This window comes from Lonchura striata, chromosome 3 (genome assembly GCF_050655825.1).
Source record: "Lonchura striata isolate lonStrDom1 chromosome 3, ASM5065582v1, whole genome shotgun sequence".
NCBI classification, from domain to species: domain Eukaryota; kingdom Metazoa; phylum Chordata; class Aves; order Passeriformes; family Estrildidae; genus Lonchura; species Lonchura striata.
This window is the reverse complement of record NC_140705.1, coordinates 34,275,868-34,291,574: the sequence shown is the minus strand read 5'-3', so window position 1 is coordinate 34,291,574 and position 15,707 is coordinate 34,275,868. Positions and strand designations below refer to the sequence as shown.

The following is a 15,707-nucleotide window of genomic DNA, read 5'->3' as shown; positions in this document are numbered from 1 at the left end:
AGTATTTTTAGAATTAAATTGACACCCTACAAGGTAACTTGAGTCTTCAAGTTCACATTGGAGTTGCAATATACTCTCCTGACTGTTTGTCCTTGCCGTACACAGTCTCTATCCAGAATTGGAGCAGCTAATGAAGCAAAGTCATAGGATGAGCTGTCTTTTGTATCTTCCCAAGAACTTAGCCCTGAGTGCTGTTGATGGCTCTTTCAACTCTCTTCTGAAGGTTTACAAACACACCTTTAACTAGTTTCTAAGGATTTCTCTTCTCTAACCATTTCTGTGGTTAGAGTACTGAAGTGCTGTTGTGGACAAAGAACTATTTCATTCCGTAGACAAAATGAAGAGTCTGACAGTTATAGAAACAACTCCTTTAGAATAAATCTTGTAGAAACTTTCTTCCTTCTTTGAAGTCACCTTAGGGTTTCTCAGCTCTACTACCATCTGAAAACTTAGTCCAGTCTTCCTTAAATTATTTCAGAGGAGAAAACAGCTCACAATAAAAAGACATTATATCATAATTGGGTTCTTATATATGTCAATCTGTGCATGAGCTGGTTGGAGAGAAATGCTGGTATAATAAATATATATTTAAAATGTTTCTCCAGTCTTCTCCAGCCACAACTGTTACATCTCCTAGTTCTACTCCAGCAAAAACGATTGATACATCTCCTCCAGTTGATCTTTTTGCAACTTCATCTACAGCTGCTCCAGTAAGGTAAGTTAAAAAGTGTACTTAAGTTACTGAGCTTGATGTAGGTACCAAAGTCATTTGTTCTAGATGAACAAGATCTGGTTTCCTAAGTAAATAACTGACTGGCTTAACCCATAGACATTCTGCCGATTCTCTTCTACTTAAAGCCAGTTCATTGCCTGGAAATGCAGGGTTTTTGCTTTCTGACATGGTATGATGAAATATGGAAGTAGAATGGTGCTGGTTTCAGTCACAACAGTTATTTTCTCTGTTCTCAGGCACAGCCTGGAATTTTTCATTTTCTGTTTTGGGTGTTGTGGTGGGTTTCTTAGGTTTGGTTAGTTGGGTTTGGGTTAGGGTTTGGTTTGGTGGTTTTGTTTTGTTATTTGGGTTTTTTTAGAAGAATTTTAAGTTTCATAGATGTGTTGTAATGCAATTATCAGGAGATTGAAGTAAGTTAAGGTTCCCATCCTGGGTTGTAGCATATTCTTGGGTGCTTACTAGAGGTGCCTCTGCTCTAATCCTAAAGCTTGAAAAAAAAGTCTCTGTCATCCAAACTAAGGTTGATTCCTTAATCCAGTCATGACGTTAAAAAAAACCAAAAAAATCAAAATGGACAAATTCCTCCAGTATTTAATGTCTCTCTTCCTTTTCTTGGCAGCTCTTCCAAACCATCCAGTGATCTTTTGGATCTCCAGCCAGATTTTGCTGGTGCTGGGCAGGCAGCTCCAGCACCTGCTCCTGTGGGCGCTGCTGCTGCTGCTGCTGCTGGAGGCACTTCATGGGGAGGTAGAGAAACCTCACTGTCAGCATCCCTTCTTGCAGTCTCCATCTTCTTGCCTGCCTGAACTGAAATCAGCCTCTTCTCTGCTAGCACAAGATGTTCCCAACTCACTCCCAGGCTTCTGCTGACCTGACAGTCAGGCATCCCTCTGTAGCACAAGGCTGCTGCTGCTTCTTTCCAGGGATGTGCATAATAGTATAAGCTGCTTATAAGGGCCTGACTGCAAAGCTGAGGGAGCCAGGATTATGTGACTAAAAGTGAGCAGGAAGGGGATGGATCAAGGTGAGCAACTAGGGTAGGCACTTCAAAACAGAAGAACCAGAACTGCTTGTGTTTTTATTGGCAAGGTAGGGCAGAAACCAGCTCTTCTGTTCATGGAGCAAAGCCCGCAGATCAATAGGAGGAGAAACAAAAATAGATTTTAAAACAAAAATCCATGTAAAGCAAATGGTCGCAACTTAGTTCTGCTGTAAGTGTGATTACCTCTGACAAGCCTTAACATATTTTAATAAAGTATCTTCTCTGTGTGCTTCGAATATTAATATAGAAATAGAAGTAGAGGGCTAACTGCTTTGAAAAAGGGATAACTAACCAGCTCTCTGAAATCTGACCCTTTTGTTCCAGGCAGCAGTAGCAGCTGGCAAGATGGAGGACCATAGTAAATGTAGGCAGTGCTCACTCTTGTCCTGTTAAAACAAGGAATTAGGCCAGTAAATGTGATTTAATTTATACAGTTGTAAACCGATTGTGGTGTAATCTTAAGGGATCCTGTGTGGCAGCTTAATGAACTCATCAGCCTGCTCCCAGCAGGAATGCACACTGAGTCATGCTGACTCTGCTATTAGTGCTCATACTGGCTACTGGTGGCTTCTGCAGTCCCTATTTCGGTTCTTAGTTGTAGTTCATTAAGAGAAGATAGTTAGGGCTGTCATGTAGATGCTGTATTGCATATTCCAGTTTAATCTGTTGAATTAATTTCTTTTTTTGTCCCTGCAAATGTCAATTTTATTAACAGAAAGATAATCTTACCCAGGCAGCAAGACCAGAGAGTCATCTATTCTAGAATGCCTGGGACTAATTATTCTGCAGTATTTTATCTGTGTCCTATTTGTCTTACTTTGTCATTGCCAAGAACTGAAATACAAGCTTTGAGGTGTTTGAAAGAGCATGAAAGAGCTAACTTTTTTAAGCAGTTGCTCATTCCTGCAATAATAGAAATACAAATAAATAGCAGTAACATTGTAAAGTATTGATTTGCATAGAAAGTAAAAGCTGGGGTTTTTTTGGTTTTTTTTGGTTTGTTTTTTTTTTTGGACAAGACACCCATAGTTTGAAACATAGGTATTTTTATTCTTCTGAATTACTAAAAACTTTGAAATTGACTACTAATGCTCCATGACAGAAAAGGACAGCTAATTATTTTCCTATGGCCAGAGTTGTTACTACCCTCATTAAGTATACTTCAGTCTTATCTTTCAGAATAGCATTTTGGTAATTTAGTAAGCTTCAGCTTTGTCTGCTTTACTGCTGGCAGCAGTCCAGGTATGATGACCTGTTATTGCACTGGAATCTTGCTTTTTGTTATTGTTGTTTTTTTGTTTGTTTTGTTTTTGTTGAGATTTTGTTTTGTTTTGCTTTGTTTCACTTTGTTTGAACTCTCTGACAGAATAAAAATATTTCACCTGGAGGCTAGGGCAAAACTGAGGCAGATCCCTGATGCGAGCTAGTGAACTCTCCATTCCTGGAGATTTTTCACGACCTGACTAGTCTGAGCCATGACTGACCTCATCTGGTGTTGGGAGCACTGTTCTGAGCAGAAGGGTGGACAAAATGGCCTTTATTCCACCCAGGACTTTTGGGAGGCTGTGTAGCCATGCCTCCCTGCTACTTGAGCTGCTTATTCTTCTGGGCCTACAGCAAGTTAATGTGGGAACTCATGAAAAAATAGTACTGGAGGGAGGCAGCTGGAAGCAGTGCTGTGGTTCAGAATAGCCAGGAAAATGTGAATATCAAACACTTCATGTTGCAGCATCCATACATATCAACAGTAAACAGTCCTGCTTTTCTCAGTCTCAGTCACTGTAGAGTTGATGTATTTTGGCATATGCTGTATATTCAGTATATTTGGATTATGTTTGGGATTATGCACTGTACCCTGTATATTTTGTTGTATACCTACTGTATTTCTGAATACATATGTCATCTACCAAATGAACTATAACTTGTGAAAATATACACTTCTGTGGTATCAGGAAACCATCAAGATAGGATAATATGGTGCCTTGCAGCATGCTGCAAGAGAATAGATAGCCATGTAGTAGGTAGTGTAGACTGTAGTATTGCAAAACATACAGTAGGTCAAAGTCTGGATCTTTGTGAGGTTTTACTCTTGGATATAAAAGCAAACTGACTTGGATTTCTGCTCTGAACTACCTTACAGTGTGCCTTAGAACATGGATTTGCTAACAGTATTGTTACTTTAACATTACTGTGCAAAAAAATACTGCTTTAAATCATTCCCATATTAAGACTAAGTTTAAATTGCTGTGTTGGATAATTGTCATTTCATTGCATTGAGTTCTATAACATAATAACAAAAAGGCTTTGAAGACTAAGCTAATAGAACTTAAACGTTTGACAACAGTTGTTTATTTCAAGTCTAGCTGTGAGACATTCACCTGGTGTGCAGTAATGGGATACCAGAGTGCTGCATTTTTAATGTACTGTTCTGCTCTTTCAGAATGGTATTTTGGCTGTCAGTCTCAAGTAGAGCTTGCCCAAGGAACCAATTATGAAAATTGTAAACAACCTAAATGTAGGTTTTTGCTGCATTTTTTACAAGTGTTGTAAAATAAAGACAAATTTGTGAAGGTAGGACTGCATCTGCTCAAATAATTTTGCTTCCAAATGCTAACCCACAGTAGAGCATCAGGACTCTGCTTGCTGTTCAGTATGGATAAGATGTTATGTTATGGGTACAAAGAAGCTAGGAGCAGCACTGAGACACTGGTTACTAAACAGGGAGCTGCTGAGCTCAGACTATCCTAACTACAGAATAAAAATTTAATAGGACAAACTCATTAGTTTTTACATGTTTTTATATCTTGTAGTTGATTTTTATGTAGGCAAAACATAACTCTGTGTTTGAGTTCAATCTGACTGATCTTAGAGGACATCAAACTGTAGGAAAGTCTGTCATTAAAGATGCTTCATTGGCTTTCAGAAACAGTTGACTAAGGAGCCAAACTTGGAGCCGAGCCAGTCTGTTTATGCTTATGCTGTCAACATTCATACTCCTAGTAGCAAGTGTTAACAGAGTTAGTTGTTCCTGCAGAGCATGTTTGCTCTATCATAAATGCAGAAAAGGCTTTTGAAGAGGAGCTGCTCTATTGATTTACTTATTTATTTTGCACTTGACAGTTGTCCCAAGTCCAAGAACCACCACCTGTTTGTCTCTCAGAATGTATTTGGGGACTAGGGATGCCATGTATCATATCCTGAACTAACAACACTATTTGCAAGCTGCACACTGCTGAAGTACCCTTGATTTAGTGCCTGTCCTATGAAGGGTTCTAGGGATGTACTGGTTCTGCTTTGAAGAGTTATTAAACAGAATGAGCTTTGTCATTTCAGAATAACTTCCTTAATGTTAGAAAAGCAAGTGTAGAAGTTATGTTTCTAGATATAACCTAGGCATGTGATTTAGAATGAACATTTGGCTAATGAATATCTTCAATCTGGCAGTTCTTCTAATTACTCTGTTTTTTTTATTCTGCTGTCATTTTAATGGACAATCACTAGACCTCTTGGGAGAGGGTGAGTAGTATTTTCGATTTCTAAGACCTCTGTATGTTAAGACTCCCCACTAAAAGCTGCAGCTTTCTGGAGCTAAGCAGCTGTGGTCTTTGCCTTTCCCCTTACCTTTCCTGTTTCATCTTTATGATATGGTTATCTGTAGATAATCTGGCTGCACTTTCCGGTGTTACCTCTGAGCCACAGATTTCAGATCCATTTGCCTCAGAGCCTACTGCAGCTACTGCTCCAACTACTGATACCCCAACTACTACGGCTGCTGCCACTACAGCTACCACTGTCCCTGCTGCCACTGCTGAAGTGGATCTCTTTGGAGGTTAGTTTGGTTGCTGTAGTGCTCTACACCAGATCGTGATGCAGTCGAAGCAATACTGAGCTCTGCTGTGTAATAAGGCCTCTAGTTTCACCAACTGCATATATATGGAAAAATATATGGAAAACTGTAAACCTTAAGACTGAGTAACCTTATGATTGAACAGCTAAGAACAGTAGTTCTCAGGTCTACATGGGGGTAAGCAGGAATTTTCCACATTATTCAATAACTATGCACTCTACTACAATTTCTGAAAAAAGCAGCTGTTCTTTTGTAGTTGAAGAGGATGGATGTGGCAGTGTCCTCCCCTTCGTTATGTGTCACACTTGTGCTATGTGATGTTTCTTTTGGTTATGTCCTGCAAATAGAGTATGGAGCCAGCTGAAATTACTGTATTTCAGCAATCTTGAATGTGGGTTTTATTTTAAAAGTATTTGCAGTAAATTGAAGGGGTGATGAATTTGGACTAAATGCCAACTATGCAAACAATAATATGTAAAGAAAAAAAGGAGAAATATTCTTAGAGTTTAGTTGTGCTCATTCAGTTTCTATTGTTATCTGCTATCCACTTGAGTAAGAAAACATTTCCCACTGTATGTTGTCAGTTTTCTTGGTACTCCTGTGGAGCAGGAGGCTTCCCAACAGCATGCCAGAAAGTACATTTTTTTGAACAATATACCAGCTCAGTAATGGAGAAACTTTGTCGTTTACAATCTGTGTGTAAGATCACCTGACCACTGTTCTTTTCTAGTTTTCTCTCATGCATACTTCCAGCGTGATAGGGGATGTCAGGAATAAGTAATAACTTATTTGCTATTAAGACTGAATTCCAGTATCTTCTCTGTGAGGTCTGTTTAACTATCACTTCTACTGACAGGAGTGCCAGAGCACACATAAGCAGTTTGACTACAAAGTGTTTCCTTAAGACTGAAAATTCCCAGTTAGAAGAGAAGGCTTTTTAGGACTGGCTTCAACAGACAGCACAAAAATATGCTCCTGTAAAGTGCTGAAAAACCGTAAGAAAGGAATACAGCTGCTACTTGCTGCTTACCCCTCCTTTTATAGGAGATCAATAATAATCCAAATGCTACAAGATCAGCCAGTTGAGAAGCATCTTCTGAATTGTCATGGCAAGGTTCTGAATGCCACTAGGAGTGAGAGAGAGTCTGATGTTGGTTGCTCTCAGGAGCTTGTTGCAGAAGCCTGTGCTCATTAATAACCCTGCAGATGCATAGGGTGTGCAACTTATGGTATGTAAGCACTGAGGTCTAGCCAGTCTTGGATACAACACCTTCAAATTGCATTATTAATTTATTTATCTTGGTAATTTAGTCATTAATTTAGTAATAAGTATATGACTTTTTGGAAAAACAAAAGAATAGTTAAATGGATTGAAATCACTGTAAACTTGAAACAGGATTAGAAAAACAACTACCTGTACTTACTCTTCCAGTACTGCAGCAACAAGATGCAGTTGTTTTTTCCTACTTTTCCACTACTCTGTGCCTAGAAAAAACAGCAACTACCAAATCATGTGCCTGCTTTCAGGCTTGTCAAGCAGAAACTAGGATGTGTTTCATTTCTAGAGATACAGGTGATTATTAGATAACTTAGTGACATATGTTAAGAAGTAGAGCTTCACCCTTCAGTGTGGAAAGAATATCACTCTTGCAGTATGTGGACTTCTGTGACTTAATCTCTTCCTTTAAAGAAAATGTATTTTGTCACTCAAATGCAATAAATCTCCAGTGGATTATATATTAGATGCATATTGATTTTTTTTTTCCTGGAACGCTTCAGAGTGAAGCATGGTTGTATTATTTATGATAGCAGAAAACCTCTAGTTCTCAATAAAAAAAATCTCTAAACACACTCAGCAGTAAAGATACTTTTGCAGTGCCTTCAAGACACCCAGTGGACAGACCCTTTTAAGATCTGTGAGTCTGTATTGAACTTCCATCTCTCTGCTCATGGTTTTTTTTTTCATTTGTTTATTTTTTTCCTGAAGGCTGTGGTGCAAGTATATTCTAGTATCATATGCTAACATTCCTTATTACCTTAAGACTGTGTCCAGTGCTAGAAGAGATTGTTTTTTGGGCAGACACTGCTACTCTCTAGTGTTTTTGATGCTAGACATGCTTACACTTAATCCTTTTGAGTAGGTATTTCACCTTTGAAGTCTATTGGAGATAGAGTCTTCAAGGTCACCTTAACTTCTTGCAGCTTGCCAGGGCTTTTTTGCTTCACATGATTTCTTGTGGTGATGTGTAGGTACAGGAGCAGTGACATCAGGAGAGAGAATGTAAAGAGTTCAAGGAGAATCTGTGTAGGGAGAGAAGCTGAAAGCTGCAGGGAAAAGGTAGCCAAGCTGAAGGAAGAAGCAGTAGAAGAGGCTTTGGAATAACTGTTGACTGCACTGTATGGCTGATGCTTCAGCTGATAGGAGCCTGCATGCTGCCTAGGACTGGGCTTTGTCTTTGAGAGATAAGCTCTGCATTATGTGTTCATTGCTAATGTGGTATTGGAAAGCAGATGAGACACACAGGATTGATCCAGCATAGCTTTTTTTAAGAACTCCATCTCATTAAGAGGCAAACTTTCAGTGACCTGGGCCAACTTGAGGAACTCCTAATCGTGTTTCAAAGATAAATAAAAAGAGGCTGTTTTCAAAGTGCAGCTGGAATCATTCCTGTGAAAGAGAAATGCAAAGGTAGAAGAAAGGCAAAATACTTTGATATGCCACTCAGTAATAGAATTTGGGCACAGTATTTTAGGACACGTGTATTGTGCACTTGAGTTACATTTTGTTGTGGGATTACTCTGTAATCAGTGCAAGTAAAAAGTCATGGCAGACACTGTGCAAATGTCAGTTATTAGGCATTAGGCACTGAATTGTAAGTAGGCAGAACTATGGTCTTCCTGTAAAGAAACTACAGGCAAAGTGGTGAAGACTTTTGGCAGTTAAGGGCTAATTAATGTCCCTTATGCTGGTACATGCTGGTATAGCAAGCTAGTGCTTAGTTAATAAATACCAAACAAACAACACTTTGAATAATTATTATTATTTCCTAGCTCTGAGCATAATGAAATATTTCTTTATAACTCAGGTCAGGTTTCTATGTCAAAAAGTAATGAAGGGTGACTGAAGAGGGAAAAAACTCTGGAAACAGTTTATTGTGTACACTTCAGTTCTATAATCTTTCCTCTACTTGTGACTTCTACAGGATTGTTTCACATGTTTCATAATACATTAATGATTATAAATCAGTTGTGTTATTTGTGTGAGTAAATTTGTCATGTATTGATGCCATGGCATCAGATAAAGCCCAAATTCATGAGGTGAGGGATCACTATGCAGGAACACTTATTTTGCTGCAGACAAGATCTATTGAAGCACTACTTCAGTGTTTAACAAATTTGAAAGTCCCTTGTTTGCACATTACTTCAGTAAGAACTATATTTATGCATTCAAGTGTAATGCAGTACATAATACATACCTGTCACTTCTAGTAGATGTTCCATGCAGTGTGAACTTGCAAAGGTTTCAGCAACATCTTGTTAAGTTTTCAGGATGTCAAGAAAATCAAGTGACGACCATATGTTACTTGATTCTGGAAGTCAAAAGCTAAATTCATTTTTTAGACAGGAGATGGAAAAATATAAAGAATACAGTAACTTCTTTAAAGGGAGAAAAATATCTTACGCTGATGAATGTCCAAATTTAGCATTACTACACCAATATAGAGGAAGAAAAAAAGGAATCTGTCCTTTTTATTAATAATAAAATATGCAGATGTAATTGTATCAATTTTTGCATGTTATGCTAGATTTTAGCAGAGGGCAATTGTGTTGGAGCAGCAGAGCCTTTTGAAAAGAACTTAATAAGCATTAACTTAAGAAAAACCCAATGGCAAGCCCTTGGTTTAAGCTGTGAGTTGTAGGATCACCTATTCAGGTTCATGTGTCTCTATGTTCATATAGATTTCTTGAATTAATCAGACTAATTAATATTCCAAGTTTTTACTATGACATTTTTCATTTAGATTCTAGTATGAACTTAGGTGTTTATCCGACCTGCCATTTAACCCAAGTCTGATGGTAAAAAAAACTTACAGTGCTTGGCAAGAACCTTACTCAGAAGTGTCAGTAAAACATAAAGAAATAAAGCTGGTGCCAAACTGTTTCCTTGCATCTGTGGGCTGGAAGGAACTTGTGCCCACCTGAATATCTGCGACTGTTACATGGAAGTTCAATAGCCTAAATCTGGACAGGAATAGGTATCACTCTGAGGCTGAAGTGATCCCAACATAGAACTAGTGACTAGCCTCTATACATTCTGAATTTCTGCCTTAAATGTTATCCGGAGTCTATCCTTTCATTCTGGGAAATAATTATTAGTAGGGTTGACCAATGTCTGTGCTGTTGGCCTACAAGTTTGTGTGAGCATAAATATGTTTTTTTGAAAGAGCCCAGGGTTCCCCTTCATCTGAAAGCTGGCCCTGTAGTGCAAAAGTGAACACACATGATGTTACACAAAACATCATCTCAAACAGGATGATGCAAAACCCTCCAGTGGAGTTCTGTGCTGAATTCCTTCCATATGGTGCCTGCCAGTGTCTGGCACACATACAGCACTGGGATGTTTGACTCATTCTAATGTTTTTACTTGGACAACTGCCATCCAGTTTTGTTCTTGAACAACCCTGTTACTTGAAAAATAGAATTATATTTGAAATGGTTTATTAGCAGGCCTTTTTTGCTACTAACTCATTTTAATTCTATTGTACAAGACCAGTGGGCTTTCTTCTCTTCTGTTGAAGTTTTGATGCATGTTCTTTTGAGCTTTTTAGATTTCCTGGCACGAATTTGTTTTTAAAATGGTTGTTTTCATTTTAAAATTGACGTTCAAGTTAAAGCATGTTAAGCTTTTTCCTGTGCTACTTTGACAGTGCAATTGCAGTATTCCCCAAATGATTTTTTTAACTTGCTAATTTTTGTAGCAGTAGAAAAATGTCCTTTACAAGCATCTTGAAGTATTTACTCCTTATTGTGCAGTCTTTTTTTGTAGATAAAATGCTTGCCTATGAGGGTAGTCCAAATGGCACTGTCCATTAGGACTACTTCATAGAATTAAGAGCACAAATGCTGGTTTAAACTTAGAAATAATGCTGTTCATAGCTTGAAATGTTAGCATGCCACTTAGGAACTGGCAAACAAAAAGGAAAAAAATAGTCAAAGAGCAAGTGGCAAACAAAAAAAATTAAAAAAAAAACCCCAAAAACAGCAACAAAAAAAAACTAATGAGCAAGTCATTTCAAAACCCCAAACTAGTCACTTTCTCCAACTTGGCTGATTGGCCTAGAAGTGATCCTGAAAGATCAAAACAAAAGACAGGTTATGGCTGGCCAGCCATTAGTTAAGATGAACAATCTTGATCTGTTTGAAGCAAGCTGAGTAAATATAACCTATGCATCACGTTATGGCTTCAGAAAGATCCAGTTGGAATACTGTTAAGAAACAAGTAAGTTCAATTTTTCAGATGTTGCATGACTGACTTGGCTCAAAGACTAGAAATGGTAGATGCAAATATCTACCAGAGTAACTGGATTGTTATTCATAACAGTGCAAAGCACTATGCAAGTAAACTTACAGTTGCAGATTAATCACATGTAATACAGGCTTTGAGCATGCAAGTTGTTAATATCTGCTCTTAAGCTAAATTTGTTAATTAGTTAACTTTGGGTAGTACAGGAGCATGCTGCTCTGAACCCTTATACAATGAGAATAATGCCTTCTTTTATACTCACTGTGCTTATTGTGGGCAATCCAAGAAGCTCCATCTGCAAACCCTGTCTAGAACCTGCTTGTGTGGGGTTGGGGGAGAGACAAAGTGTTTTGCGCTGCATGAGTTGTCTTGCTGTTGGAGTAATTACATTCATGTTGTATAAGGGGATCTACCTGTGCAATTTAACTTGGTTCTTTTACTATATTTTTCTTCTCTTTATTCCTTTTTTTTTTTTAATTTCTGTTCTTAAACTGCACCCAAGATGCCTTTGCAGCTTCTCCTGGGGAAGCCCCTGCAGCAGCTGAAGGGGCAGCAGCACCAGCTACCCCAACCCCTGTAGCAGCAGCTCTTGATGCATGTTCAGGAAATGGTGGGTTTTATGTCATTAGTCTCTTTTTTTGCTGGTTTTTGTTTTAGTTTTGGTTTTTTTTTTTGTTTAAACTACATGGCAGTGTGTTTTTCTGAAAATTTCATACTGTTTGGAATTGGTAAAAACAAACTTTAGACTGAAGAGCATGCTTAACAAAACTGCTCGTTTCTGAGTCCCAGGGACTTTGTGTTTCTTTGGTAGTGGTAATGATCAGTTCTGTCAGTGCTGAGTTGTAAGCCTGGATAGTCCCTTGTCATATTTGGTTTTTTGGCCATGTCAAAGAACCTTTGAAAGTTATCCCCTCTAGTAACTAGACTGCTCAGCCTTTTAGACAGTCTTTATTTTAGAAAAAAACTGAAGTAACATGTCTGCATAAGTTAGATGTTAGAGCGACCTCCTCTGTGTGTGTGCGTGTATTTGCAGTATGTGCATTGCCTACAGTTGCTTTGTTCTTGACTTCCTCCCTCACTGATCCAAAGTATGCATACACATATATTTCCCCTCTCCTTTTTACAAGACCCCTTTGCCCCATCCGAAGGTAGTGCAGAGGCTGCTCCTGAGCTGGACCTCTTTGCTATGAAGCCAACAGAGACTGCTGTTCCTGTAGTTACCCCTACAACTAGTGCAGCCACTCCAGTTCCTGCAACAACTCCTTCTCCAGCTGCTGCTGTTGCTGCTGCTGCTACTGCTACTACAGCTACTGCCACTACCACCACTACTGCCACCACTTCTGCTACCGCCACCACCTCCGCTCCTCCTGCTCTAGATATATTTGGTGGTAATTTTGTTTTTAACTCTTTGATTCTGGTGGATTGATCTGTCAGGAGTACCAAATGAACAATTCGTTGTTGCATGCGTGTCGTGTGCTAGGCTTTCAAACCAGAGAGCCTATTAATTTCAAATATGATGTGCAAAATTGGAAACTTCTGTTTTCAGTCCTGCCTTTCAAAAATGAGTTAAAGATGTGTTGTGTTCTTGGCCTTAGATTTATTTGAGTCTGCTCCTGATGCACCTGCAGCACCTAAACCTGATGCTACTCCTAGCATAGATCTCTTTGGTACAGGTAAAGAGAGAATTCTTCCCATACTCTGCTGCTTTGAGGCTGTGCGATGGTGTAAACTGATTTGAATGACACTAAACTTTTTGTTCTTTTTTTCATTTCTGGAAGATACATTTTCATCTCCACAACCTGGAGCTTCTCCTGTGCCTGAGAGTTCTCTCACTGGTGATCTTTTATCTGGTGAGTGCTTGTTTTCACAGGACATTCTGCAGACTTCCTGGGTTTGGATTTTTTCCAAAAGTTAAAAAAAAAAAAATCAACTTACTGCCAATTTGCATCTTTAAACTAAAATATCAAGAAATATTAAGTTTTGGGTTTGCTTCTTTGGTCACAAGATGTGCACTTGCTGAAGATGCAAATCATGGAGTGGCTGACGCAAGTTCAGTAAGTAAGTGATGTGGTTGTTGAGAGAACAAATCCTCCTCTAAGCATAAGAAAATGCTTAATAAGCAATGTTTTCTTTAAAGTACTGTGGTTTTCAGTTGCTGTGTGAGAAATGTAACACTTTCTGTTTGCAGTTCTGGAGACTATTATCTGAATTTACCAAACCTCTGGTACTAACTGTTGGTTAGCCCATATGGCTTTGAAATATTTAGCTATCACTGTTGCCTTGCTGATACTAAATATTATTTATCCTATGCTTACTGCAGTGGATGCATTTGCAGCCCCCTCTCCTCTACCCGCTGCCTCTCCAGCAAAGGTGGATTCTTCAGGTGTGATTGACCTATTTGGTGGTGGGTATTTTTGTTTCCTCACCACTTCAGAGTTAAATCACTTCATTTCAATTACCTTTGCTTTGCTAAAACTGTGGGTTTCCCCTTCTCAGCTTTTCTGTGTGTCCTTAGGGCTGAGTCTGGCACCTGTGGTTCTTAAACTTGCACCATAACGAACTGCAAATAAGCTGTCGGTGTGGTCCTTCTGTTGTCACGACACTTGCCATTCTGTCCCGTCAGTGCATGTGTGGCTCTTCTTCAGATGTCCAGTGAAATTCTGCTCTGTCCTTTTTCTTCTTTGCTAATCTCCATGGTCATGCTGTTTCCTCTCAGTTCCGTTTCTCAAAGCAGCTGAAGTTTTGAGGGTGACTTGTCTCCAAATGGGTATATCTGAATCACAGAATTTGACAAGGTGGAAATTAGGATGGACACAATGAACTGTAGGCACGTTGAAGAACAGAAGTGGTGCTTAGAAGCAGTGAATTTCAAACATTAGTAAGATATTCCTTGAAAAATATTTCATGCATTCATCTTGTCATCTTGAATGCTGTGATTTGTATCTGAGAAGAGGTCCAAATAAAGGAGATTTCTTTCAAGTACTGGTTTGTTGTACATCCTTTTTTCCACCTGAACTTTGCATCCATGGTACTGCTCTGCAATAAGGATAGCCAAGCAGTTTCATTTTCTTCTTCTGATGTATTAAGTGGCTATTCTTTCATCATCTTTTGATAAGTGATGAATTTATGTATTTAATATTGAATGCCTCACTTTCTCTTGATGCTTTCTGGAATTCCCTTTAGATGCTTTTGGAAGTAGTGCTTCTGAACCCCAGCCCACTACCCAGGCTGCTTCTAGTTCCTCAGCTTCTGCAGACCTACTTGCTGGTAATAAAGAACTTCTAAAAACTTGTTACTTTAGAGCAATCCTAAGAAATGGTGTTTGCAATTTTTTATATTCTTCGGGTGTAACTCAAAAGATTTCTTAGTACTTTAGATGTTTTAATTAAAACTAGAGTGACTTATAATGGAAGCAATATACTGAAATATAAGCTAACTTCCTACATTATCTTCTTTCCTTGCTCTTTGTTTTCCTACCTCCCACACAGCCTTATTTTTCTGTACTGTTCACTGAGTATGAGTGTCTCCATAAAGTTTCTTTGGCAGTAGCAGTATTAAAGTTAAGCAATATTTCAGTCTATGCTTCTTGTTCCTTACTGCTAATTAAACTTTGAGTTCATTCAATTTGGTTTCTTAATTGGGTTGAGCACCTAAATGTTAGTAGTTTGAACGAGTGGCTTGGTAGCAGTCTTGCATTTAGCCAAGGAGAGTGGGATGATAAGAGCATGGTTTTCTGAGCACAAGGACAGAAAGTGATAGAGACCCTCTCCTTATACTGGGTGAGATGAGTTCTCTCATCACTGGCACACCCTCTATCAAAGGTTGGATAACTTTATTATTTTAGTCTGCATCCTGCAGGTAAGCAGCTTCAGCTTAATTCTTTGTGTACTACTCTCCAAAATTCATGCTATACCATGTATTGTAGTGGCTGAGTTAAATAGTGTGACTTGTCCCCATCCCAGTTTGAAGTTTGTAGAGGGCAAAATCCCAACACATGCACTTCTGGTTTGTAGAAGACTTGTCTTAAATTCCCCTATGTTTCTGAAAGGGGAATTTGTGTCATGATTTAAATTAATGCTTCCCCAGCCAAAACCACCACAATTTGTAGAATTGGTGGGTAGTTATGACTACATTTTCAAGTACCTTCTCAAAGTGTGGACATTGTCTAGCTGGGCCACAGGAAGGAAGAAGTTGTCTAGATTATAGTAAGGCATACATCCATTCTCAATCAGCAAGCCAGATTCTTAAATTGGGACATAATGTGTAAACACATGCTAAAGCTTTAGGACAGACTGCTTCAGATTTTAAGGTGGAAGACTACTTTTTTTTTTCATATTGCTTCAACAGGTCTTTGTATTAGTTTTTAGATGGCTTAGGGCCATTCATCAAGTTTTAACTAATAGATTCTGGAACATTATTGTATTTTGCAGTTACATGTACTATCAGGAGACTTTCAGCTGCAATGAGGTTGTTGGACAGAAGCTAATTCTCCTTATGCAAACATTACAGTACAAAATATTTTGTCATTATCCGTAACTAAACTTAAATACAAGCAGGAATT

The 15,707-nt window shown here is 38.6% G+C and overlaps 1 protein-coding gene across 1 annotated transcript in view; it reads left to right on the top strand.

Annotated features, from left to right (window-relative positions):
* SNAP91 (synaptosome associated protein 91) overlaps positions 1 to 15,707 on the top strand; it is a 63,979-nt gene that overhangs the window by 33,710 nt on the left and 14,562 nt on the right. Inside the window, exons 13-22 of the mRNA XM_021546040.3 lie at positions 606 to 715; positions 1,353 to 1,480; positions 5,277 to 5,291; positions 5,434 to 5,604; positions 11,649 to 11,756; positions 12,274 to 12,534; positions 12,742 to 12,819; positions 12,925 to 12,996; positions 13,467 to 13,550; positions 14,330 to 14,413. Of these exons, the coding sequence (XP_021401715.3) occupies positions 606 to 715; positions 1,353 to 1,480; positions 5,277 to 5,291; positions 5,434 to 5,604; positions 11,649 to 11,756; positions 12,274 to 12,534; positions 12,742 to 12,819; positions 12,925 to 12,996; positions 13,467 to 13,550; positions 14,330 to 14,413 (1,111 nt within the window). The remainder of the gene's footprint in view (positions 1 to 605; positions 716 to 1,352; positions 1,481 to 5,276; positions 5,292 to 5,433; positions 5,605 to 11,648; positions 11,757 to 12,273; positions 12,535 to 12,741; positions 12,820 to 12,924; positions 12,997 to 13,466; positions 13,551 to 14,329; positions 14,414 to 15,707) is intronic.